General features: G+C 41.5%; 1 protein-coding gene across 1 annotated transcript in view; it reads left to right on the top strand.

Annotated features, from left to right (window-relative positions):
• The window catches only part of LOC309589283 (ubiquitin-conjugating enzyme E2 E2), a 223,943-nt gene extending 210,908 nt beyond the window's left edge, over nucleotides 1-13,035 (top strand). Inside the window, exon 6 of the mRNA XM_082309267.1 lies at nucleotides 12,642-13,035. Within this exon, the coding sequence (XP_082165393.1) occupies nucleotides 12,642-12,739 (98 nt within the window). The 3' untranslated portion in view covers nucleotides 12,740-13,035. The remainder of the gene's footprint in view (nucleotides 1-12,641) is intronic.
• The last annotated feature ends 12,542 nt before the right edge of the window (nucleotides 13,036-25,577 follow it).

Here is a 25,577-nt window from a genome sequence, read left to right as displayed (position 1 = left end):
TCTCAGCTGGAATAAACCAGCATCAGTCCCACTGAATTTTTGTACCCCAGATTTTCCATTTAGCCTTTGTTCCATTTTACTAAGTGGGGTTTTGGGGGTTTGTTTTTTTTCCTCTGTACCTTTTTTAACATGAAAGCCAGGACAGATTTTGGAATTTCTTGCCGTATGTTTCTAACTGCCTATGAACCACCTTCAGGACCCTGATTAGCACAACTATTTTTAAGGCTGCTTCTTCCTGTTCTTAAAATACAGTTATTCTTGTTTCACCATAGAAATCACACTGCTCCACATTCTTTAAGCTCCTGAAAACAGGCCTGCTACATTTGGCTTTCTAACAGATTCACAACAAGAATGTAGAGTCAGTCCTGAAAAGCAAAATTTATAATCCTGGATATAGGTATGTTAGCTATTAAATCATTTAGTCTCTCCCTTTCTTGAGTAAGAATTTCAGAAATTAGTATTCCAAAGTCATTCAGATTCTACCTTCAGAGATGATTTACCCTACTGCAGGAGATGTCTCTTATTTTGCATGGCTAATTTTCTGCATTATTCAGCAGGGGAGGAGGAAACGGTTGTTTGTTTTTTACAGTTTTGCAGATCTATCAAAGGCAACAAATAAAACAAATTATATGCAGTGTGTGTTTCAGAATCCCTATTTTCACAGCAAATTAACTTCAGGTGCATTAACTGGAGTAGCAGACAGTTACTTAAATAGCAAAATGTATGGTGTAATTGTCCCAAATTTAAGGATGGGCTGTACTGTAAGATTTCACATTCATATGGGATACAGAAATAGAGCTCTGATTAGTAACTTGTTTGTAGAATTTTCCTTCTTAGAAAAAGGGCCTTCTATGGAGTGGAGCATTTGCAACTTTAAGATGAATTAGATTTCGGAAAATTCTCAAGAGCTGGAATCCTCATTGCTTGGGTCTTCATAATACCAATTAGATAAAATGGCATGAAAGTAGAAGTTACTGTAAGACACACTATTATACTAGCAGAAGGAATGCCTTCATGACCTCATGACCTTCCACGTCTTTAGCATCTCTACCCTGTACAGCTTTTTTCTACGGCTCGATCTTAGGACTTTTTATGCCAATGCCTGAAATCATTTGACAAAGTGATTATCATTTAGTCAGGCATAACAATGGAGTCAATGTGACCCCTCACACAGGAAAGATAGGATTTCCAAATAAAGTTATTTTACCTGTTACTGAATATGAAATTATTGCTGTAAATATCATAAATTCAATCTTTATTCAGCATTGCCATGTAACTTCATTGCAACTAATTCAGGAGCTAAGCCTGCCTACATGATGAATGCTAGTTATTTTGTTTAACCTGTTTTTCCTTCTAGTCCTATTAGAACCTGTTCATAATTAGGCCTAATTACATTCATGTTCTGAAGTCAATTTAGAAGTGGATAGTCCATTTGGTTACTAAAATGAGGTTATTTTCTTGCTCACCTGCTGATTCATCAGTCATTTCCAGAGCTCACACCACCCTGCTCTCTTCATATGATATCCCATGTCACCTCAGTGATCAGCCTCCAGGAATATTGCCGTAACTGGCCTGTACCGATCTTCAGGGCAGGATGGCACTCTGGTTTTCCTACTTTCTTGAGCCACAGTGTGTTGGTACAAGCATCTTCCTTGGATGCCTCTTTTGGTAGGGCAGTATTGCTGCAAATTCTGCAGCACTTGAGGGATCAGACTTCACCGCTCCGGACTGTCAGAAACCTGTCAAGTGTACGCATTAGCAGTGAGACTGCCTCCAGAGGTCCCTGTCCCATACTCTGCTGAGATGGCACCTGTTTCCTGCATTTATAGTGCAGTAGATTTTCGGATGCCTCCTCCAGAATAGTATGGGCCACAGATGCAGATGGCAACATGAGGCACGGTCCCAACATGCGATCACACAACTGGGCTCAAACGACCCATGCCTGCAGTCCAGAAAAGCCTCAAGAAGGCAGCCCCATCAAAGAGAGCATCTGGGCCGTACTGACAAAAATCCCAAACAAATTAGTTTCCAGGCATTTTCCTTCCACTGCCTCTTGATCTGCATCATCTGCATATAAACGTAGACACGTCTCAGCCGGATACAGCTTGCAACTTCCTTCCACATGTTCCCTGGGAGAAAGGGACATATAGAGAGGGAATGGAGAAGCCTGACTATATTTTATTATAGGGTAACAGTAACAGGCGTGTTAATGCAAGGCACACCTAAGTTCCTATTCCTGATCCAAGGGAATGTTCAACTTGCCAAGGGATTTCAGGCCCTGGCCTATGAAAAAGGGTCCTATTGGCCTTTAGCAGGGATAAAATTCTTCACCAGCCCCCCCTTTTGTAAATAAAGCCTCTTGTATTCTTTTGACATTTTGTATGGGATTCCTAATAGCAGTTTTGGATTTAAATGCATCAAATTAATAACAAGATTTAATAGGACAAGAAGGAGAAAATCAGATTAAACCAACATAAGCAGCATTCATAACATATGTAGGCTTTTCTAGTTACTCCAAGGATTAATTGCTGTAAAGGAACAAAGGGATAGATTCAAGAGCAGGATTCAGATGACTCCTGCATCTGACCTAAAATGATCCTGATGTGTTTAAGTTGAAGATTTTTGTATTGCTCACATTCAAACCCTTCTCCTAAAAGTGAAGATGCTTTTAGGACTCCTTTTCCTCACAGTGTCTAAATTCCACCAAAGAGCAGACCATGCAGTAACACTGCCTCCCCTCCCTGGCCCCTGGGAATCCACATGGTAAGTGGATCCTGTTGGACCTCCTGGTTTTCTTGCAGAGTAATCTACCTTTGGTACATGTGATTACAGGATGTCTAACACTGCAGAAAGGATGGTCACAGGGAATGCCTTTACACCCGGTTGCTTTGGGATTAAACTGTTTGTTCGGGATGTGTAAGACCCATAGGTCACTCCTTTGCCTGGAGATGGGGGTTAGTGGGAAGTAAGAAGAGAGAAATCCAGAAGAAAACTGGTTATTTTTTCTTTGTTTTGTTTTATTTTTTTGAAAGAAATGCTGAACACATTGGAATTCCTATAGAATAGCTATCCCTCCCTTAGTAAATCTTCAGACAAAAATAACATCCACAGTGCTTTTCTGAAAATATAGTTATGACCCTATGGATACATGCCAGTTACATTATGGATCTTAGCATTTTGGTTGCTTGACAGCATTTTGAGATCCGAGTGCTGCGATTTCTTTATTATCTACTCACAGTCATCTTCCAGCATATTGCTGGAACTTTTTCTGCAAATTTTATCAAGCCACGTGCCATGTAATGTCTTTCATATCAAGTTCTTATTTACTAACACCTTTCTATTCATTTTTTCTAATAACAATGACTGTTTCTCAATTGAGTTCATTATTATGAACAGATACATTGCTAATGTATCTGTGCTTTTAATTTTGAGACGCATCCAAGCATCAAAGTGAAGTGTGTTATTTCAGAACTTTAATTGTTCCAGCATGCTGGCACTTCTAATAGGTGCGTGTTTTTCCTTAATTAAAGACAACTCTTCAAGATCAGTACACTGTGCCTTGTTGATCCATGATTGCCTCAGCTAACTCCTAGTCAGCCAGTGAAGTTTATAGAAATCCTGCTAAAAACTGAAGACTGAAAAAACTCTACTCTTTAAACAAGAATGATTTCCCTTGGCAAGATACAGAGATGAATCACTGCCAACGCTTTCCTTTAAGAGCCATGTTAATAAAATTGGGCCAGATAATACTCCTTATTTCTGAAACATCTTTTTCTTAGGCAGCCTCATATTTCACACAGATCTGTGGTAGGTAGCCTGACAGCAATCAAATGCAAGTCTAGAGAGAGGAATGAATTTCTCCTTCCATGTATCCAAAATGGATATTTTAGTAAATGGATGCTTTCTAAACCGGATTTGCAGAGCTCTTTTATTTTTGAAGATGATAGGTAACATTTTTCTCCAGACAAAAGTTTGGACATTGGAATCAAGTCACACATGCCTTAATATTTGTGTAACTTCAATCATTGTACAAACTAACAGAAGTCAAATGTGTTTCTGACAATTCTAAAGAGCTCAAAATTTACAGTCAAGTCATGGATATCAGTCTCTTTACGATACACATATATCCAGCCACATTTACCACAGTATCCAGATACCTTGCAATTTTTAGCATATTTATTCTCAGAATATCCTGGGTGATGAAGAAGCATTAGTTCAGTTTTACAAATGGGAAACTAAGGCACCACTGTAAGACCACTTGACTTTTGGAGTCATCGTGACTACTTGCAAACCATGAAGACCAAGAAGCACCCTAGAGTTTCACCTGTTGCGACATGACCGCTTCCCTGCTTACCTGCCCGGACATGCACCCTGGGTACACCTTGGCTGTACAACAGAACAAGACCTCAGGGTCTTCCATGCTTTATCTCACCCTCTCTTTCTCCTCCTACACCTGCTCTGATTTCTCCCAGGAAGCAGACTTTAGATGCATAGCTAGAGAAGTAGCCGAGGGCTGGATGATTGAGTGACCAGGACTATGGGAGGTACTGGTGAACACAACTTCATAGGAAGCCTAGTGCAAAACTGTAAGTCTCCTTTAGCCCTGCGTTAGCGCAGTGACCACTAGTTCAGCTTTCCTATGTGGGGACAAAAAATTTAGGCAAACTTTTGGCTTTAAAATTACACAGTCTCCAAGCTACAGTATCTATCACAGTTTTTACTTAGGTCTCTAGATGCAGAGGTGGTTACTATAAACATTCAGATCCATTTCCAAAGATTGTGTCTCAAGTTCTTATGCATCTACCCTGTATTTCCTTGTTTCCCATGCTATATCTGGAAAGACAATACTGGGTTTTATGTGAAACTGAGAATTGACATAACACAGTCAGCCTTTGTTTCTTCTGACTCCAACATATTCGATCACCTTGTATCTAAGAATGCTATGTCAAAGGATATCTTACTGCATCATTTGTTATTTTACTTTGGTAGGAACAATGCTTTAAGGTCATATGGTTGTCCACTTTGTCCGATCCATGTCAACCATAGTGGCCAGCCTAATGAGGTACATGAGCCGTAAGGCAATTTCAGCAGGCATATTTTGATGTTTTAGCACACTGGTGTAGTCTATATGTATTAGAATTTTTTGCATTGAGTATTAAGATGTGACCAACCAAATCTGCAAAACTAGTTCCTGAAACAAGCTGCGGAGAGAGTTCCTTGTACTGCATATCATATGACTTCTGCTATAAACTGTCGTTGCTAAAATGGATATTAACTTCACTGACTTCTTTCCTAGTAGACATTAGACCTTTCTAGAATTTGTTCCTTTCTCCTCTAAGGATTACCTTTCTTCTTTACTGAAACAATTAATTTTATTTGTTCTCTTTTTTTGATACAATGTTTATTGATCACTTTATCATTCTTCTGTACAGTTTTCAAAGAAAGAGCCTTGTAGGTGGATAAATACATTCTATATGGGTAGTTGGAACTGATTTTATGAAAGTCAGAAATAAATTGTAGTTCAGTTTGTGTAAAGTAATTCAGAGCCCTGCTACCGCCCTTTGTTCTGACTTGAATCACTCCGTTGTTCCAGTTCGTACGCGTGTGTTGATCAGACTTCCAACCGCGAGGCTAGTTTTATTGCCGCACGAACAGGGATTAGCGCTGCGCTGCACTCGTTTTCACTTGTGCCCTGATTCTGAGCACTCTTTTCAAAGGTGAAAGGTTAGTGGAGTAATTCAGTGTGCCACTTCACCTGCCTCTGCCTCCAAAGAATTACTTAGTCTGTGCATTATTATTAATGATGGCAAAAGAGAGCAACACTGCTGCTGTACGATCACTGAAGGATACTATGATGCATTTCGCATACCTCATTTTCCACATCAAGACTCACAGTACCCTTGACATGGTCTTCTAGAAGTTCATTAAGTTTAAAACAGGTGACATGTGGCGAACTATGGAAACTTCCTGAGGCAAGGTGGCACTATAAATAAAATTGCTCACAAACAATTCATCTTCTCTTAATCCCTTCCTCTCGGAGTATTAAATTGTTCTATGACATATTTGGTATAGCATGTCTGACACTGCTTTTGGCTGCAGTTTTCACTGACCAGTCTTCTTGTAACACTAGCCCGGATGCCACTGAAAACAACATAATAAAATATAATCAGAAACAAAATAATTTTTTAAAATTAAGTTTAAGGATGTTTTTGGTGTGCATGAAGCTGTCAGCATTTGCTGTTAAGAAAACCAGTGTTTCAGTGAATTGTTAGTTTCTGTTTTTTCCCCCCAGTCTTAATTTTTTTTAGTGTGCCTTTTGAGACCTATTTCATAAAGGTTGGTACAATATTAAAAATCACAAAAATTGAATTCAGAAAACTTGGTTTTCACTGCAAGCCAATATGGGAATATATGCTGTCCTACACTGCTATTTGCACTGAAATCACCAAACAAAATGTAGTTATTGAAAATATGAACTTTTATTTTGGGGAGGTCTTAATTTCAGGGTAACCAATCCTGCCTGTGCTGATGCATAAAGATGACTCCAAGGCAGCTATCCTATAAACAACATACAGAACACCTGGACTTTTCCTTAAGAAAAACTTCAAAAAAACCAAGCACTCCCATTTTTTTACTTCAAAAGCAATACAGCAGAGTATTTGAAAAGAGAGGCAGGCCTAAAAAAAAATTGTATTGCATAAACCAAAAACTCTTCTAAATGTGTAACTGAAGTCCAAACAACTAAAAAATTACTTGTTTGTTTTCTTCTGCATTTCACACAGCCTGACCAAAGAAAGGAAAGCAGATTTAATTTTTGGTGACTGATGTTTCAGAACAGGTAGTTCCATAGAGCTTCTCAATGGGATGCCTCTCACAGCTATGAGAAAGGAGTCGTTTATAGCTCAGGAGACAGAATAAGAGCTTTCAAGTTGCATCTAACCTTTGGAAATTCTTGCAGTTTAATTCTGCTTCTTCAGCTGGAGGCCAGCTCTTCTGAATTCCCCCTGATACAGGGCTGAATCTAAACCTGGACCAAAAAAAAAGTAAATATCTGACTGAAGAAACTGAGATTTTTATAGGGCTGTGGTTCTTTTTAGTTTTTAAGGTGCTGCAGAAATCTTTCTGAGAACCCACTTGTGATGGTGTAATAACTGGCTCCATCAGCTGTTCACTATTAAAACTGTAAAGTACTGCAATAGAAATAATTCTACTTTATAAATGCTCATAAAAAAATATATATAATGCATACAAACACCCATAATGTACATTTTAAGTCTAAATGTGTGTCTCTCTAACCATGTTGGCACTACCAATTGGAATTTCATTGCATATCATGTGGCTGATGGAGAAGGCACATTGAAATCAAGCTGTTAAACACACCATCTCCATTTTTTATTTCACTAGAGTATGTTTGCTGTATTTTTAAAAGAGCATTGAAAAGCCCAGGAGATGAATTCTGCTCTGAAATTGCTATTTGCTGACATAGAAATAGCTGTAAAAATACAAGCAGAGAAAAATACAGTATAGCAATATATTTTCATTTATTTGAGGGAAAAGTAGTTTTAAAGAAGAATTATAGTCTGTCTTCTGAATGATAAAGCAGTATAACTAGCATTAAACACAGCTGAAATTTTGTAATGACCAAACCTCAGCTCATCCAAATCCCCAATAGCATTAACTCCCTGGAATTGGGCTGTAAATTTGATTAGCCTTACAACAGACATGAGATACAAAAGTTCTTCCTTATACAGTCATATTAAGTGTCTGCAAAAGAAGATGACAAGGCATTGTAGAGCAGCGCATCCAACCTTTTTAAGCTAGGGACAAGCTCCAGCTCGCCCAGCTTTCAAAACTACATTTAAATACAGGGCTATTTCTTGAATTCTGATATAACATGAGGATTACATATGGTGAGGTGAGGGGGGATTTAGCAGCTGCAGTCTTCCTATAAATCATCCAGAAGCTTTTCTTCATGCTTTAGTTCTCTTTATTAACATTTTCCATGTAAGCTACGTTGCTGAACCTTAGCTTCTGTCCATGCTTGTTTAATTTGGTGCTTTTTTTATATATTTTCATTACTCTTGCGCTGTCCTCTAACATGCAATTTGATGCTGTAACTCCTGGTGTGTTCCAGTTTTACATGGAACTAATCAGAGTATTGGATAAAAATTTTCCTTTAAACAAGCTAAAGAGGCGTCCTAGGGTGGATTTCTAGAAGTGAGAGTCAGGCACTAGAAGGAACAGTAGATTATGAGACCTTAAAGTTTTCCAGGTCCACAGAGTTGCAGCAGCTTCTCTGGTGAGCTGACAGCGTGTGCCATGGCACGACTCCCCGTGCTCCCCACGCGTGGCTTTCGCAGCCAGCACCACCCGCAACGCTGCTCCCGGGTTTCGGTGCTGCCGAGTGCGACACACGATCCCTCTGCCTCATCCCAGCTTCTCCAGCCACAGGCACCCTGAGGGATGGGGTACCCGTGGCTCTCAAGCCAGGCCATGCATCTGGTGATCCAAGAGGTCCCAAAGTATGAACCTGCTGGCAGGCCAGGAGTTGCAGAGTTTTGCTGTTGCTGTTATTTATTGTAGGTTTATTTTCATGTCTTTCACTAGGTTGTTCTGATAACACATTTCTGGCGTAGCTTTATATCCTGATCCCCTGGTTTTCATTGTCATTTGGACACAGTCCCATTTGGAGTGAATTTCTGAAATGAACCCTGATTCACTGATGAATCACAGTACTTCTAAAAAATAAAAGAAAAAGCTAGAGTAGTTTACTAGTTATGGAAACAAATTTCTAACATTGAGAATAAAACCACAGATATATACAAATGGAAAATAAGAAACAGTTTTATGGTAACGAGAAATGGAAACGTGGGAAAAGTACCGTTATGAATTTTGAGATCCAGTATTCCTTTTTATCTCTTAATTAGACAGTTTACACAGCAGTTGTTTTATAAATACAAATTTGGCCCTATTAATGGAGATTTCACAATACTCCTTAAATAGTGCAGCCCAGCTGAGAACCAGGTGGTGCTCAGCCATGTGCTACTTAGTTTAGGGGGAAATGGGAACTATTGTTTCTTCCTCATATTTGGTATTTTGTAGGACTTGGACACTATAACCAAGGCTTGTGCATGTTGGGAATTAAATCTTTTAATTGTTTTTATTAAGGTGCTTCAATTTATCTTGTAATCTCCATTTTATGGCCCATCCCTGTGAATTGCATAGCAATGGTGACTCATGACTTATTAAGTGTTGAGAGATCTGTCTCCTTGGGCCTGCTGGCTGGCTCCCTCCTCCACCAGGGACAACATGGCTTGGGCCTGAAGCTGCCTGACTTCATGCAGGTGCAGAAAGAGACCGTTTGCATTTCTGGAGTTCACACGCCGTCCTTATGTCTGCCAGCACAAATGCGGTGTGCTGCATTGAACTGGCCAGTCTTTCACTGGTTGGGTGGCTCTGATCTGAAGTTAAAATTTCCCTCCTCACCAGCTGTCCCGACTTCCCAAACAAAGCTGTTGTGCCTCCTGATGGTTTTACAGCTTCACAGGAACTGCTAAAATAAGACAGCTCTTCAAACACCTGTTGAAGAGTCCTTATTAAAGTCCTCATAAATAACTACATATAATGACAACACACCTCCAGACCCTCTGACAGAGATGTGAAATAGCTGGGCCTCTCTGGCAGTAACTGTTTTTCTTCAGTTTGGGATCTCAAATGAGCAAGTGGCTTTGTGAAACTCTGGATTTGTTCTTTTATTTGATATTGTTATAATCAATAAAATATATAGACAAACTGCCACACTTCAAGGAACAATGTTATTACTGCTCTTACTGAGAGCACCTTTCAGTAGCGTCTGGTCGGCAGCCGGCTGTGGGTGCAGCTGGTCCTGCTCATGCTACGGCAGGCAAGGACCTCTTAGCTTCAGCAGTCCTGCTTCGCACAGGCGGACACCGATGGAGGGAGGCACTGACTTGAGGGAAGCACCCCGAGATGATAGTTGATTCACAGGTCACTCTCTCGGTGGGAATTTACACACCTACAACAAAAGCTATGTAGACCTCAGACATCTTGCAGGCTGTCACCTCCACTCTTTCCCCAACTGCCAAACAAAACACTGCAAAGACAAAGGCTTGAACATGTGGATAAATAAACAGCTCAGTTCCCTACATTACTGGATTTCAAGGGATTTCCCTACTTTCCTCTCAAGAACTCCTCTCACTGATTGCCCCACCCCACGTAATAGAGAATAAACACCCTCCCATGCTGGGAGGAGGTGAGAGGAAGAGTCTGTACCTTCCAAATCCTTCCAAAGATGTATGTTGTTGAAATACTTCCTTGCTCACAAAAGGAGATATAGATGGAAACCCACACAAGGAAACCAAGCATTGTAATCTATCATCCAGGATTGGGGATGATGATACGATCCTCAGGACCCTTTCAGTATACCAAGGAAATTGATTTACAGCTCTCAACGTGAAAGACATATTTTCACAGAAACATTCATCCCGCACATAAAAGACTTTCAGATTTGAACTGAGTAAACCTTTACTACAGCACATCACTTTTCACTGACTCACATAAGGTTTTATAAAGGTCTTAGCGGCAGCACTCTAAATATGCACTAAACCTCATTAAGCACTTACCACGTTCCAGATGATAATGCCATGATATTCTTGCAGCCCGTCACAGCCAGATGCCTCAGAGGCCAAACCCCACCTTTCCCAACAGCATGAAAACCAGCACATTCATCAAATTTTGCTCCAAGGATTCCTTTCAAGTTCAACCCTTAGTCTCCATTTCTCCGTGGGTCTGTGAAAGTGTTTCTTCACACAGTGGTGTCATGTCCAAGGAGGGTGTGGGAATTCGCAGCAGTGCTGTCAGGCTCAGCCCTGAGCTATGTTACACTATGACAAGGTTTCCCTCTGGCTACTCCCTAAATTTTTTGCTGAGAGAAATTTTGCCCTTTCCCATTGCCCAAGTTCCCCATTTACCCTGCAGTGCTTCTGAAACCTCATTCCAGCCATGAAACAACTTTGCACTCCTTAAACACCCGTAGACTGTTAGCCTTCTGTTTGCACAGAACAAAATCCTCCCAGTAATCCCCTATATAGTTCTTCTCCTTGACTGAGGAGTTAAAGGTGATATACTTTCTAGTCTGAAACTTTTAAAATGCATCTTAGATGAGATATGCTTCTTTGACACTCATGCATGTAAAAATAGCAAAGCCCAGGTCTCGGTGACCTCCTCTGGATATATTAAGATATTAAAGGTAAGCATATGCAGTAAGTGTTTGCAGGACTGAGACTACAGGGACTTAGTACACCACAGTCACAGTGATAACTTGCCTTCCTAATTTAGTGGGCGCAAACTTAAGATTCAAATCAGGGGCACTTCCTGAAAGTAGCAAAAGATTTTTTCATTAGATATTATTGAGTAGTATTCAGTAATGTTGGCAGTAAGCCAATCAATTTATTTTTGGCTAAACCAACATATTTCTCCTTTCATAAACTCTTATTGTCAACAAACAAACAAAAAAGTCCAGATTTACTCTGCTTTGTGGAAGGCCTGACATCTAGTCCCAGGAATTTCAGTGGTTAATAATGCAAACACCACACTCAGATTAGGACTGTACTGGGGAAGCCGAGATTCATATTGTTCAATGGCACCATCTTCAGTCAACTACAAAGCTGATTATTAACTGGGTTTAATAAGAAGACATGTTCGTCTGGCCTAAGTCAGGAAAAAACATGGTATCAGTGCTTCTGAACTTGCACGGTGTGGTGGTACAATCTCAGGAGATTTACTGTTGCAGGAGAAATATCAAGAGTATGGGTCCCCCCAAAAAAGGGAAGATCTCTGTACTTTTTGTCTGCTTTGAACTGAGAAGAGAAACATGGTGATAACATACAGTCATTTCTGGGAAAGTCTTGTCTTGGTTTATTTTTCTTAGAGGGCTGATTGGTTTTGTTTAATTATTTGTGAAGTAATTTGTAGATCCAGATTAATGTAAAAATACTTTTTCAGGTTGTTTCTTCATTTTGGAAATACAGAAATAGCTTGAGAAGACCAAATCATGCTGCATTCTGGCCATATAAATGCTCAGAAAGATCCCGTAAATTAAATACCAATTCCCAAAGTGTGGAATTAACTTTTGCTGCTTTGAAAATAGTACTTACTGCCCTAATTCCTGATCTTTCTTTATGCTTCAAAACTAAAAATATTCAAAAAAACACTTAACCTGACAATAGAATTAAAGCCCATCCTCTTCTTAGGTGATAGTATAGGTATTTGTGGGAGTCTAATACTATAAATAAATGATGTACTATGTTTATTGTTATCACCTGAAAGCGACTTTTAGCTTAAAATAAAATTATTGGAACATTTGTTTGTGAGGCAGAATTTTAGAAAATGGTTTTAGTTATATGTTTACCAGAAATGTATAGCTAATTGCCAGCCAACTCCTCCCCATTTCTTCTTCTTTTCTGCCTGTATGCATACGTGCTTTCAGAATAGGACTAGTATCTGTAGGCGTCTTGTTCTTACACTTAAACCTAAGAGAACTGAATGAATCTGGATCTAAGAATAGCTTTTTCGTCCTTCCAAGGCTGACGAGTATTTCACGGTTTGTGTTTCCTTTTCAGCTGACCCCCTGGTTGGAAGTATTGCCACTCAGTATATGACTAACAGAGCAGAGCACGACAGAATGGCCAGACAGTGGACCAAGCGATACGCCACATAGGAACCTACTCTAGGATTTGCTGGACCTGTGCAAGCACATTCACTAAGTGCATCAATAGCCCTTCCCTTCATTCTTATTTTTTATTAAATTTTGAACCATTTTGTGACAAAAGGTTGTCCTTACTTTCTTTTTGGATTTATTTTTATTTTTATTTGTTTGGGGTTTTTTTGTTCTGTTAACTTGAAAGTTGTTTCCCTCAAATGTAGACAGGGAATTTTGGTTATCAGTGCAAAGAATGTTGGATCTGTAATAGTATAGAGCTTTGTCACAAAGCTTTGTATTAATGTGTGGGTTCTTTTTCTTTCATGTGGTTTTTGGGAAAACAAACAAATTCAGAATTATATCTCGTTTCTACTTAAATGTAGTGTTTAGGGTCATTTTTTTGTACTGAAGTCTTTAATGGTGGGTGCATGCTACTGGGAACAAGTTTTGTATAAAAGCTTAAAATCAAGAATCACTGTGCATTACTAAGACTGTGTTTATCACTAGCCTTCTGTTTCCCACACAAAAGGCTACTGCGTTGAACAAATTAATATGTATTTTGATTTACTTAAAAAAAAAAGTGCTTGTAAATTTCTTAGGGACCTGCCACTTTTGACTGTGGATCAGTTGATGTACACTTGTATTATTAAAGCACTCAATAAAACACTGTGGCTGATAAATGCACTTCTTGCAAGACGGTGCTTTTGCGTTTGTGCAGTATAGGCTGCATAGTCCTCATGTAATACAACTGCAGGTTAAGCAACTATTTTAGACCTATACTATTCATTTCTTCTCAACAATGCATTTATTAACTTAGAATTCTTCATTGTGTATATCTTATATCTTCCAAATTTTAAGGCCTTTCTTTCGCATGCCGGTGCTCAGCTCAGCTATTCTGAAGCCTCTTGATGCATCTTTTGTACTACAGCTTCACTATATCCATCTTGTTACATTTAAAATAGTTGGCTATAAAAATAGCCTTGCAGTGAAAGCAGAATATTGATGATGATTTTATACAGCAGGCCTCATTTTGCCTTTCTCCAAGCTCTTTAATTGTAAAAGCAACTGTTACTTAAAAAAATAAATGAAGGTTTTCGATGGGAAAATTGAGCCCGTTGCACCAATCATTCCCAGCACGTTCAATGGCAAGGGTGTTTCAATTCAGATTTGACCTTCAGGCTAATTTTAGATATGCAGCCATAGAAGGAAGACTTCTACTTGGCTAAGGAAATGTGTGGGTGTTGTGATTTAGAAAATATATACTGTGATGCTGATATCTACATGTTCTTTGTGTTGCAAGGCATATTGGAAAATCCCTGTCTCATAATTAAACGTTACAGATGCTATATACAGTGCTTGCCTGCCCTCTCCCCTCTCTCCTTGCCTCTTATGTTTAAAGAAGATCCTATCTTAAAGAAGATACATTGCAATAGCAACAGTATAAAGATACAGGGAGACCCAATCCCATTACACTCCAACCCAATCCAACCGTCCTGAAAACTAGAACAGTCAAGGTGACACCACAGGGCCTCTACGCCAACCACTGCACTGCTCAGCATTTCCAGGCTGATTTCTTTTTCTCTCAGCCATTTGCTAATAACTGAACAGACGTACAGCTTGAATCTACTGGTGAGTTGTCCTCTGTGTGAAGAGAAGCTGAACGTTGACTTTGTTGTAGGTAGTATATAACTAACAGTGACTTTGTTGTAGGTGGTATATAACTACCTCCCTAAGAACCACAGGGATCTCGAAGAAATGGTCAGTCTTTTTTGATCAAAGCAAACAGAGAGTCTTCTGGTGTCTGTAGAAGCCAACTGTTTACAAGCCCAGCCATACAACATTTTGAGGCCAACAGATCCTAAATACAGACGTGAAAGAACAATAACAGTTCAAAAATAAAACAAAACCAAACCCAAAACCCAGACTTCTCTGAGCCAGAACAACTTCTCAGGACAACTGTTACATGTGCTTCCTTTGGAAGTTGCTTCCACCATACAACCTGACACGAAGTACCTCCACGTCTGAAGGGAACCTTCCTGCTGTAAAAATACAACAAAGGGGTAAAAGGATTAAAAAGAACAACTACATCTTGCCCAGTACAGTAACTGCATTACTTCTCTCATCCGCTGAAGAGATTCCTGCCATAAAAGATCTGTGTCCCCTGAGACAGCAATTAATGGGCAATTTCAGATTTCTTATGAATTACTTTAAGCGTCTGCCACTCTGCAGCCTTTATTTCCACTCAGCTGAACAGAATGCAGTAATTTCCCAGGTACACTTTAAACCTGCTTGAAAAAGAAGTCTTTAATTCCTACTATTGTCTATTTTTTTTGCCAAAATAGAAAGAAGACATTATAAACAGAAGAGCCTATTGTATCCCTAATGAAGATGTAACTGAAAGACAGCTGAGATAGATACCTTGGAGGGGGAATCACAGAATTCTTAATAAATGTCTATTCTCGGTTCATCAGCTCTCGTTTGCCTCCCTTACTGATCAAAAGCTGCGCAGTTTGAATCTGCAGGTAAGTTGCCCTCTGTGTGAAGCTGAACAGTGGTTTTGTCCTAGATAATATAAAACCTCCGCCTTAAGAACCACAGGGATCTCAAAGAAATAATCAGAAAGGATCAACCCACGTTGATTAAAGCAGATGCAGAGTCTTCTGGCATCTGCAGGAGCCAAATGTTTGCAAGTCTGGCCATAAAACATTCTCTATTTGCAAATCTGCTCTATTTGCCTCCCAAGTAATTCTTTTTCTTCATCTGTTAAACCTGGGAAACATGAAGCGTTATTTGAAACCTGCTGTTGTCGCTGAGGAGAAATGATCCATCCCCAGCAGAATTCGCTCTGCCAGCAGAGCCCCACTGAACAATAATGCATTGGCATAGTCTCTTTTTCTCCTTTTCTTTTTCCTACATCTAGAAAATATTGCACATTGTTCTGTCCCACCTATGCTCTTCAGATTCCTCCTTCCTCTTTTATGCTGAAACATCCTTCTTTCTTCTAGATGGTGAAGTCCACATGCTGCCCTCCTGCAACTGGGCATGAAGATTATTCAAATGGCTCATGCATAGTAAAATATATTCAATAGCATACAATTGTGCTAAAACTAGGTTTTGTTCTTTAAAGACAACTCACAACTTTTCTGAATTCAACTGCAATATCAAGTAAACAATATTTAATTTCCAGTAACCCCAGCTAAATGTCAGCGTCCGATACCCTTTGAGTTCAATTCAGATGAAGCAGAAGTCAGGGAACTCTCCAAACTGTGTTTACCCATTCACTAATTATTGAAGTGGCCTTCACATCCCCCTGGCCAACTCACCAGCTGATTTCCCTCTCCAGAAAATTACAGAACAGAGCTTAAATTAAGGTACCCAGAAAATCCTGTATTTCCAGAGACAGCATTTCCAGATTGCTCCAGGAGTGAGTTTTAGCAGCTCATAACCCTTTTGATTACACGCATTTTGGGTGATTGCAGCCAAACAGTTAAAATCCATTAAAACCAGCTGCGTGCCATGAATAAGGCAGGAATAATTCCTCTTCAAAGATCTTTCTTCAGGTTTTCATATTGTGAGCTGCAGATGGATACACAGTCATATCCCATGCCCAAAAAAACAGTCAGCAGCTCACAGCCCTTCTTCGCTGCTACCCTGTGCAATGATACCATCTAAGTATAAAAGATCAGAGGTCTCGGACCCCAAAAACCCCAAAATTGGGCCCCCCTTCAAGGCCCTCTCAACCTTTTAAATTCTGGCCCAATGCACGCTCTGGGTGCAGTGCATGCTCTGAGTTGCTCTTTCAGCGTGTTGTTACAGCATGCTCCCTCTTGCTGGCTGTCTTATCTCCATCATTAATCCCTCAGACTTACTGCTCGTTCACCCTTTCCTTCTCTCTGGCTGCTTTCTTCTGCTTGACTGATTCATTACTCACAGCTGAGAGGCCACCCAAGATACGGATCCCCGTTCAAATAGCTCTTCCTGAAGTTGCCTGAGCGTAGGATTTTCTTCGTCCCCCGAAGTACATGCCCAGAGTGTGCCCCCAGGCCCCCATCTGCTCCCTCTTGCCTGAGGCAGTGCCTACTGCAGCAGGAAGAGCAGAGGCAGCTCTGCTGGAGTACAAAGATGCCATGCGATGATTCAGGCAGTGCAGCAACTCCCAGTTACTCCATCCCCAGCATTATCCTGGGCTCTCTTTTCCTCCTTTCCAGTTCTCTTGTCTCTGAAGTTGGACATCTTGCCCCAGGGCCAATGCACTTGCCTGCATTTTGAGTTGGACAGACTGAAACAAGGAGTAAAAATTCTGCACCTCCGAAGTCCGACTGTCCAGTCTTGGCAGCCACGATTCCTGCAAGAGCCAGCTCTGCCTGCTGGTTTTCCATCCTCACATGCTCTTTCTTTTCTTCTCCTTTTCATTCCCTTTCGTTTCTCCTCCTATCCTTTCCTCCACAACATCAATACTAAATCTTGAAGCTTCCTTCTCCCCGCTTCCCTCACCTCAGTCACGGCTCTGTTCCTTGAAATCCCCTGATTTTTAGGTCTTAGAAGCAAGAAAGAGCTTTGTATGAATTAAGTACTTCCTCATTGTGCCACGCCTGGCACTGGCTATAAACCTAATCGCTTCTCCCACACACGTCATTAGCAGTAATGAAATCCGGGCTGGCCTGCTCCTTACCATGACATCCATATGCAAATGCATTTCCTCAGCTCAAAGGATCTGCAGAGCCAATGCATGGCTGCTTGAGATGCCTCCAGCAGCCTCTCACAGGTCACAACTGGAATATATTTGGGGACTACTATTTACCAGGAAGAGTTTTATGATGCCTTTAAATCCATCATTCTGCACCCTAATTCTATCATGAACTTTAATAAGGACCTGCAGCACTTTGGGATAATGAAAAGGGCAAAGCAAAAGATCTCTTTCATGTCTACTTTGATTGTGAGAGAGAGTCATCATGGGCTAATGGAAGGTTGAAATAAAGACAAGGCTACTAAGCCATCCTAATCCCTTGCCAGTCCTAAATTAGAAAAATCCCACTTCATGTAATGGCTAAGTAAAAGCTGTATTTACTTCTATAGGTTTTGCAGAACTGTATCAAAAAAAAAAAAAAAAAAAAACAAAAAAACCAACACTGTCCAGGTGTTCCAATAGTTAACATGGATGGTCAGATCATGCATTTCAGGAGAGGCTTTCTAGGGGAATGCTTCCACTGAGAAGAGCTTCCCAGCACCCTCATCTCCTCCACCTCTGTCAGGCTGCATGCAGGACTCCCCCCTTGGCACTCCCTTGGGAAACAAGGGCTGGAAACAAGCACCTTGGGTCATTCCTTATTGTCACTGCTCCTCAAATACACTCACTCACAACAGGCTTTTGTTGCTGCAGAATTGGTGCTGGCGTCCCCTTTTGTGTCACGGAGGACCTTGGGGTCAAGAAAAACAAAGGGTCACACTTCAGTTTCTGTGAAATGCCTCCTTTCTTTGCAGTTGACTCATAGCCTTTGTAAGGCCCTGAATGGAGTCTCTTCACATGAATGGAGCTCCTACCACACAGATTTCAATGCAGCCCCACTCCTTTCTCCACTTGTCATAAACGGGGCAAAGAAAGTGCCCATCGCGCTTTGGAAACACCATGCTTGTAGCCAAGCTGAACTGCGCTCTTGCCCATCTTCAAACTCTTGCCATTTACATTTCTCAGACACCTCTCAATTATAAGAGCCCTTCTCTAGCAATCACTCCTCAACACCAAGGACCTGCAAAAATCCTGCCTCCTGCTCCCTTTGGACCACATGCAACCTTCATCCCTGCTCCTCTGCTGTTCCACAGTTCCTAAATCTGCTTCTTCACTCAGCCTTCAGTGACACAACCCCCTTGCTAAGCCCACCAACACACCAAACGCCAAAGCCACCTCTGCTTCAGGCTCCTCGCAGCCCGTCTCTGTCTCACGATGGTGTGCCGACATCTCACCGAGGAAGGGAAAGCCCACCCCAGCGCCTGAAATTGCTGCCATCTTCACAAAAAGCGGGATGAAAACCTACTTTATGCTCATTCGTTTGAAAGAGCAGTTAATGCTCTTGGTGCTCAGCACTTAGACTAAGGCACAAATACTCTCTGCAGATCTCCTGGTCTCAGAGTTCATGACAGCACTCTCCGTTGGTCTTCTAGGAGGAGTATTGGAAGTAGTAGCAAAATGGTTTGTATTAAATGCCCTGAATGTTACTTATCTAATAAATCAAATGAAACTTCCCCAAAAATCTCTGTGCGGTGGGAACTTCATCATCTATTACACAGGAAAATAATTGTGTGAATTAAAGTCTCTCCTGTTTCCTGTTCTGCTTCATTATGTATTGTCCACCCACTACCTCTTGCCGCAGTTTTAAAAGAAAATCTTCCTGAAATCTGCTTAGAATTTAAATCCTTATTGCGAAGCAGCAAAGAATAATCAAAACGTGCTCTGTCATATCAAGGTAATCTAATCAGAAAGGCTCATGGAATTATTTATACACATACATTTTTATGATAATTTAATAATTGATAGGCTTAAAGGAATAATCTCATTCTCTTCTATTTCATAATATACATCATGAAATACTATATTTCATTACTGTGTAAACTTGCCATTTTATCTATTTAAAATAAATACAGATTTGAATAACTTTAATCAGTAGTCTTCTAGTGGAAGAAGACGACTCTTGTTACTTGTGTAGTATAGTACTGTGTGGACTTACATGTCTCAAAAAACATAATCCTATTTGTAAATTTTTCTTTCAATTTTTCTAAAAGATTGAGAAAAGTCTGCAAATAAAAAATGACAGCAGTCACCTGAGCCCTGCTGACGTGCCGGCTGGAGCTGTTAGGCGTAATAACTCTGTCTAGTTTTCAGAGTGGCACTGAAACTCTGGAGGCAGAAGGACAAGAGCGGCAGTCAAACCCCAAAAGGAAATGGAAAGAAAAATAATTACAGAAATAAACACTGCACTCGTGTGCTACAAATGTCCTCCAGCAATCTATAGGTGCTGCAGCATCCCGCTTAGGTCAAAATGCACTCTGATAGCTGCAAGATGCTGAACCGTTTGAGCAAACATACTGCTGCACCTCGTCCAGATCCGACAGCTTCACGCGGGTCTCTCTCGGTGCCAGGCTCCCGGTTGTGAATGGGAACAGGTAGCCCCAGGGAGTCAGCGTGTTAGATGGCAAAGCCAGGGGAGTTGTGCCTTCTTCCTTGCTCCCGGTCCCATGAGGGCAGCCCCCTAACAGGGAGGCTTCCCTCTCCTCCTCCTAATCTCACTCATCAGACGCTGTTGGGCCTGCGCCTGCCTGGCAAAATTCAGCAGCGGTTCTGCCAACGCTGCAATGATGCAAAGCTAGCAGGAGGAGGACGTGAGGTTGTGCCTGGCGGGTGATGCCGTTCTTCCTCTGCAGCTGAGGCACCCAGCGCCTGCTTTGAATCCAGCTTGCAGCTCACTCCAGGCAGAGCCCCCTGCTTGTCCCCCCTGCAGAAACCCCTGCTCCTAGGGGCTGAGGGGACCAGCCCTCCCTCCCCTCCTCTCCTACTTGCATCCAGCCCCCCTGCCGCTGCTCAGACCCCCAGAAGGTACCACCACACCTACGGCGTGTTCAAATTCAACCTAACGCAGAACCAAAAGGACTTTTCCAGAATTCAGAAGCCATACGTAGAGCCAAAACTGCCAGTAGGTAATGCTCTCCTGTATGACAGATGTTCATTCAAGGGCAGGACTATCACCCCTCTGCTCCAGCAGCACCGCTTAATGTTCACAGCACAGCTTTGGCAGTCACGGGCCTTGAGAAGCAATGTTAGGAAACTTCCTGGGTTTTTGTGGTGTAAAGGGTTTTCTTGTCTTTTTAAAAAAACACGTCACACACTGTCTCTGTATGTATGTCCTTCCCCCTCCTCTTCCCACCCACTCTGCCTCCTCCCTGCCGTGCCCCCAGGAGCCCAGTGACCTGAGCCTGGGAGCCTGCATGTGGATCTAGAGGTGATTTTTTTGAAGAAGTGGGGAAGATGTAATCAGTAGCAAGAAAAATATTGAGAAGCAGAAAGTTTCTTCCCTCTGGAGCTTGCCCAATGTGTGCAACGACTGCAGTGGCATGAGCTGAGGCAATGCAACGCTTACCCCAACGGCTGGACCTTATTTGCGGAGGACATACCCTGCCTTTTCTTAGGTTATATCAAGCCAATGGATGAATGTATTTTGAAGGGTAATGCTGCACATGTTCTTATTTATAAATCCTTCTCCTATATTATTTTAAGCCAGGCTCAGTGTGGCAGGAGAGGGGACGACTGCTGGCCACAGTCCTGTGACCCTCAGCCCAGGCCCTTCTTCATCCCACTGCTGCCTCCAGGACTTGTATGCACAGCAATGCAGGGCCAGAGGAGAGGCAATACAGAGGTGCTGAGGAGGAAAAACTCACCGTCATGAGACCCAGCTTAAAAATCAGGCGCCAGTCCACCTGAGGGTGTATATATATATGTATGTATATGTATATATATGCGATATATGTGTATTGATGCATGTTTTATACATATACATGTTCCTGCTTTGGACACACACTGGCGCCTCCAGGACTGAAGAGGGTTTGGTTCAACCTCCAAGTGCCCCGAACAACATGGTGGTGGGTGCGAGCGTGACTGCCCACGGTGCCACCCGCGAGGGTGGTTCCAGCACTGCAGAAGGTAAAAAAAAGAAAATAACATTAACGGGAACTGATGGTGAGGCACTTCTAGTAATTAAAAAAAAAAAAGGAGGGCAACGTCAGCGGAAACCTTCTGTAGATCTAGCAGAAGTAAACTTATCCAAATGAGTGAATTAAGGATCGAAATGTCACCTTACAGTCATAAATGAATATCCCAAAGTACAGAGCAGCCTTTCCCTGTCTAGCATTGCACTACACCTTGGCAAAATAGGAACAAGCCACTTCCACTAGACACATAGTACACAACCCTGAAACGTATGGACTTGCCTTGTTCCAGCAGGGGCCAGAGCGGGGTGGAGACCTATTAAAATGTTAGTTGCTTACAGACAACTAATACATACATGTTATTACACAGCCTAATTAGAATTATTAAAATTATTAGAAATATTTAAAGCTGCTAAGTAAAATCACTCCCCATGCTGAACTCCTTAATACCAAATAGTTGTCTTTTAAAGGCGTGTTCCTCCAAATAAGCATTCCTGCTCCCAGAAAGCAGCAAAGCCCGTCAGCACAGGAGAAAAAAAATATCTCCAGATGTTTATTAAATCCTTTGGGAAAAGTAAAATGTATTAAAGTCAATAATTCTCCAGGGAAGTGGTAAGGTTGAGATGGTGGCTCATGGTTGAGATGTCTTCCCTTAGTCTCTACAGCGGCTCTCACACTGCTCCACCCTGCCTGAGCAGGAGGGACAGTCCACAAGACCCACGCAGAGTCTCAGCCGACCTGTGCCATGGTTAAATTAATGCACTGTGAGTTATACACAGTTTGTAGATCTGCACGACTGCCCCTGATCCACAAAGCTGAGGACATGAAGACTTTTTTCAGAATCAAGACCTTTTATATGGTAGGTAGTTTTGCCCAGGGGGGAAGGTTTCAGCAGTATTTTGTATCAAATCTAATGTAAAATTCAGCAGAAAAAGAAATATTAAATAACAATTTTTCTGTGTCACCAATCCTCCAAATATTTATACATGTAACTGTATTTCTTGCACGTATATGAGATCTCTCTAATGAATCTGCTTCAGTTGCCCAAATAACTTTTCTCCAGGATATTGTTTTTCCTTCACACTTATTTGTTTTTAAAGTATTTTGCTTGTTAAAGTGCCTACCCTCAGTATGGGTCTGCTTTAATTTCATAGAAGTACTTAAAAAATAGTCCTCCACGGGTTTGCCACTCAAATGTTGCAGCATTGAAAATCTGAATATAAAACACCGTATAAAACTAAATGAAATTGCCCTACAGGAATTGATTTTTAGCGTCTCAGCTGATAGAAAAACAAAACGTAAAAAGCATACTGAAAAGTAAATTCAATTAAGTGCTAGTAATCTGAGGTGTCATTAGTAGCATAAGCAAAGAGAGGTTTTGATTTACAGCGTGTTGTGTTCAGCCTGGCTCCGGTGCTCTGAGCAGCTCCGCTCTGCCAGGAGGAAGGAACCTGGCAGCGGAGGAGTGAGCTGCAGAGATTTTCAGTGGCCTATCCTCCAGGGCCGATGGCCACCATGGGCAGCCCCGAGGTGGGAGCTGGAGGGGGAGCGGGTAGGAGGTAAGGAATCGTGTGCTGCCCGGGTCAGGCATAGGAGACTACCTAAAAAATTGGGTGCTGGAGCAACAGTTAGAGCCAGGCTAAGTAGGACTTTTACTTGCGGTTAAGGAAAGCTGCCTAATGGCATGATTCCCTTTCTATTTATTGGAATTTGGCTGTAAGAAGCTCTTTTTTATGCTTTCTTTCTTTCTTTAGACTGGCTCTCTGAGCTTAAACGTGTGCTTGTTCTTCCCGAGTTGGCTCCAGTTAAACCCCTGTATTCTATACCTTTTGCCCCTCTGGAGATGCTGCTGGGCGATGCCTTCCTGCTGAGAGGTGGCCGCAGGGGGGGGCTTGTCCAGGAGGCGACTTACTGTGGCTACCAAGGCTTCTGCCCTCTCGTGCGGTGGAGGGGGAAAAAAGAGAAAGGATGATGAGTCTTTCTGTGCATGAGCCTCTTTGCAAAATAAAAAGCTGTTTTGTTCCAGTAACCGACGCCTCGGGAGGTGCCTCGGCTCTTAGACGACAGTTGATAAAACCCGTAGGATGTATTTTCTGTTTCAGGTGACAGCTGATGGTAAATGGGAGGGATTTACGTGCAGCTTAAAGGACACCGCCAGAAAGTGAGAGACCTGTAAAGCACCGTAGCTTTTAAACCTGAGTTAAAAGAGAGATGATCATTGGGAGATAATGGTGGCCTTGAATCAACTTCAGTTCTTGTGTAAATGATCCTCTGCCTCGACACTTCTCACTCAATTGTGGTGAACTCATTAGCAGATGGACTACACTGTCAGTCGGGTAACAACTTTAGTTTTCTGATCTCTTCCACATAGGTCACACTTAATTGTTTTATTGGACTCCAAAAATAAAGTATACCATCACAGCTGTGGAGGTATAGACACTGTTAATGTTAAAGATAGGTATTTTTTCTTTTTCTTTTTTTTTTTTCCTTCGGGTAAAACCAGAAAAAGCATCTTCTCGATGAACTTGTGACATCCAGCGAGAGCTTTCAGACCAAGCGGTAAAAGCTGACAAAGTGAAGCAAGTGATGATATAGTATTAAAATGAAAAGTGTTGCGCAACTTCAATAGGGGATGCTGCCTACCTGGCCTTGAAACGCCTGCATGTGATATTTCTGTCTTGGAGGAACTGATTCATTACCATTCTTTGTCTCTCCGTATGCTGCTTCCACAATGAATCAGGCATTGCTCAAAACTATACTACTTTCAAAGCTGATGAGAATTAACTAAAGTTGATTAAAATAGCAAACTTGGAGGCTTTAACTTTACTCTTGGTAAAGTCAAAGCAAGTTTTGCTATTTGTTTGAGCCCTAATGGGGTGAGAGAGGGAACTGGTTTATATAAATCTTGTGGTTTTCCACATAACCCTGGCTAACTCAGAGCTAGCTTGGCCTTTTCATGACTGACCTCTGAGTTTTACTATTAAATCAAGCTTTGGAGAGAACTAGAAAGTGGCCCTGATGCGAAGCAGCATGGAGCCTCCTTTGAGCTCTGCACTGCTCGGCCCTTCCTAGTGAAAATAGCAAGCAAGTCCCCAGAAGGCTGAGACCGAACTGTCCGCGTCTTCCAAAAGGTGAGCCAAAACATGCTCTTGGCCCAAAGGGGCTCTGTGGGAAATCTGCTAGAGCCAAGAATTAAACCTCGATTTCCCCATCCCTAAGACACGGCACTGATTTTTCCTATCAAAAGGCTTACTTTTCTCTATTCAGTATGGTCTCCTGGCTTACTCCATGATAAACAACAATTTTCTTTCTGTTTAATTAAAACACTTTTTGTCTGCTAGGTTGCCATCGAAGCTATCTTTAATTGTATTGCCAGTCACAGCTCATTAGCCCTGTAGGCGCAGTGGTCAGGCTGAAATACTAAACAAGAAAAAAAACGATGAGAACAAGTCATGAAGATATTTCATCAGTTCATAAAATATGTGAGAATGAAGAACAGTTTTCTTCTTTTTTGAAGGAAAAAAAAAAAGGAAAAAAATGCAAAGGTGATACATTCTGAAAAAGGAAAGCCATCCCACCTCTTGCAGAGCCAGGGCTCAACTCTGGCTTTGGCCTCAGCATTGCAGGAATCCCCTGTCTGTCCTCTTCCTCCCAGAGCTGCCCAGCAGACCTGCTCTGGCCTGTTTATTCTGCTTCTCCCTGTTTTTTTCATGCCACTTTGTGCAATACTCTGGTTTTAAGCATGCAAGGATTCTTTTTGGTCTTTTAGCCTCTCCACAAGAGTACTTGGTCTTTTGTTAAGTGTCATGCAACAAACCCATCAGTTTACTGTCTCTCCAATCATCATTTTGCTTTTCCACATGTTTTTGGACTATTTCACAGCACTGGTTTGCCCGAAGCTGACTTACCAGGGCCCTACGAAGTCTGTATGCTCTGGCGAAGCACACCACTTCCTTTGCACATTTCCTCTCCTTTACCACATCGTCAGAGGTTGTAATATATGATAATGCGCATGAGGCATCATTTCTATTTATAGGTACAGACAGCTATATATGAAGTGTAGAAGAGACAGTGCTACATAATGTATGCAGAAAACTTCATTACAGATGAGCACTTATCCTCATATTTAGAAGTCACAAAACCCTGGTAAATCAACACTGAG

This window comes from Platalea leucorodia (genome assembly GCF_965183815.1).
Source record: "Platalea leucorodia genome assembly, chromosome: 1".
NCBI classification, from domain to species: domain Eukaryota; kingdom Metazoa; phylum Chordata; class Aves; order Pelecaniformes; family Threskiornithidae; genus Platalea; species Platalea leucorodia.
The sequence above is the reverse complement of the archived record's forward strand: the minus strand, read 5'-3'. Positions and strand labels throughout refer to the sequence as shown.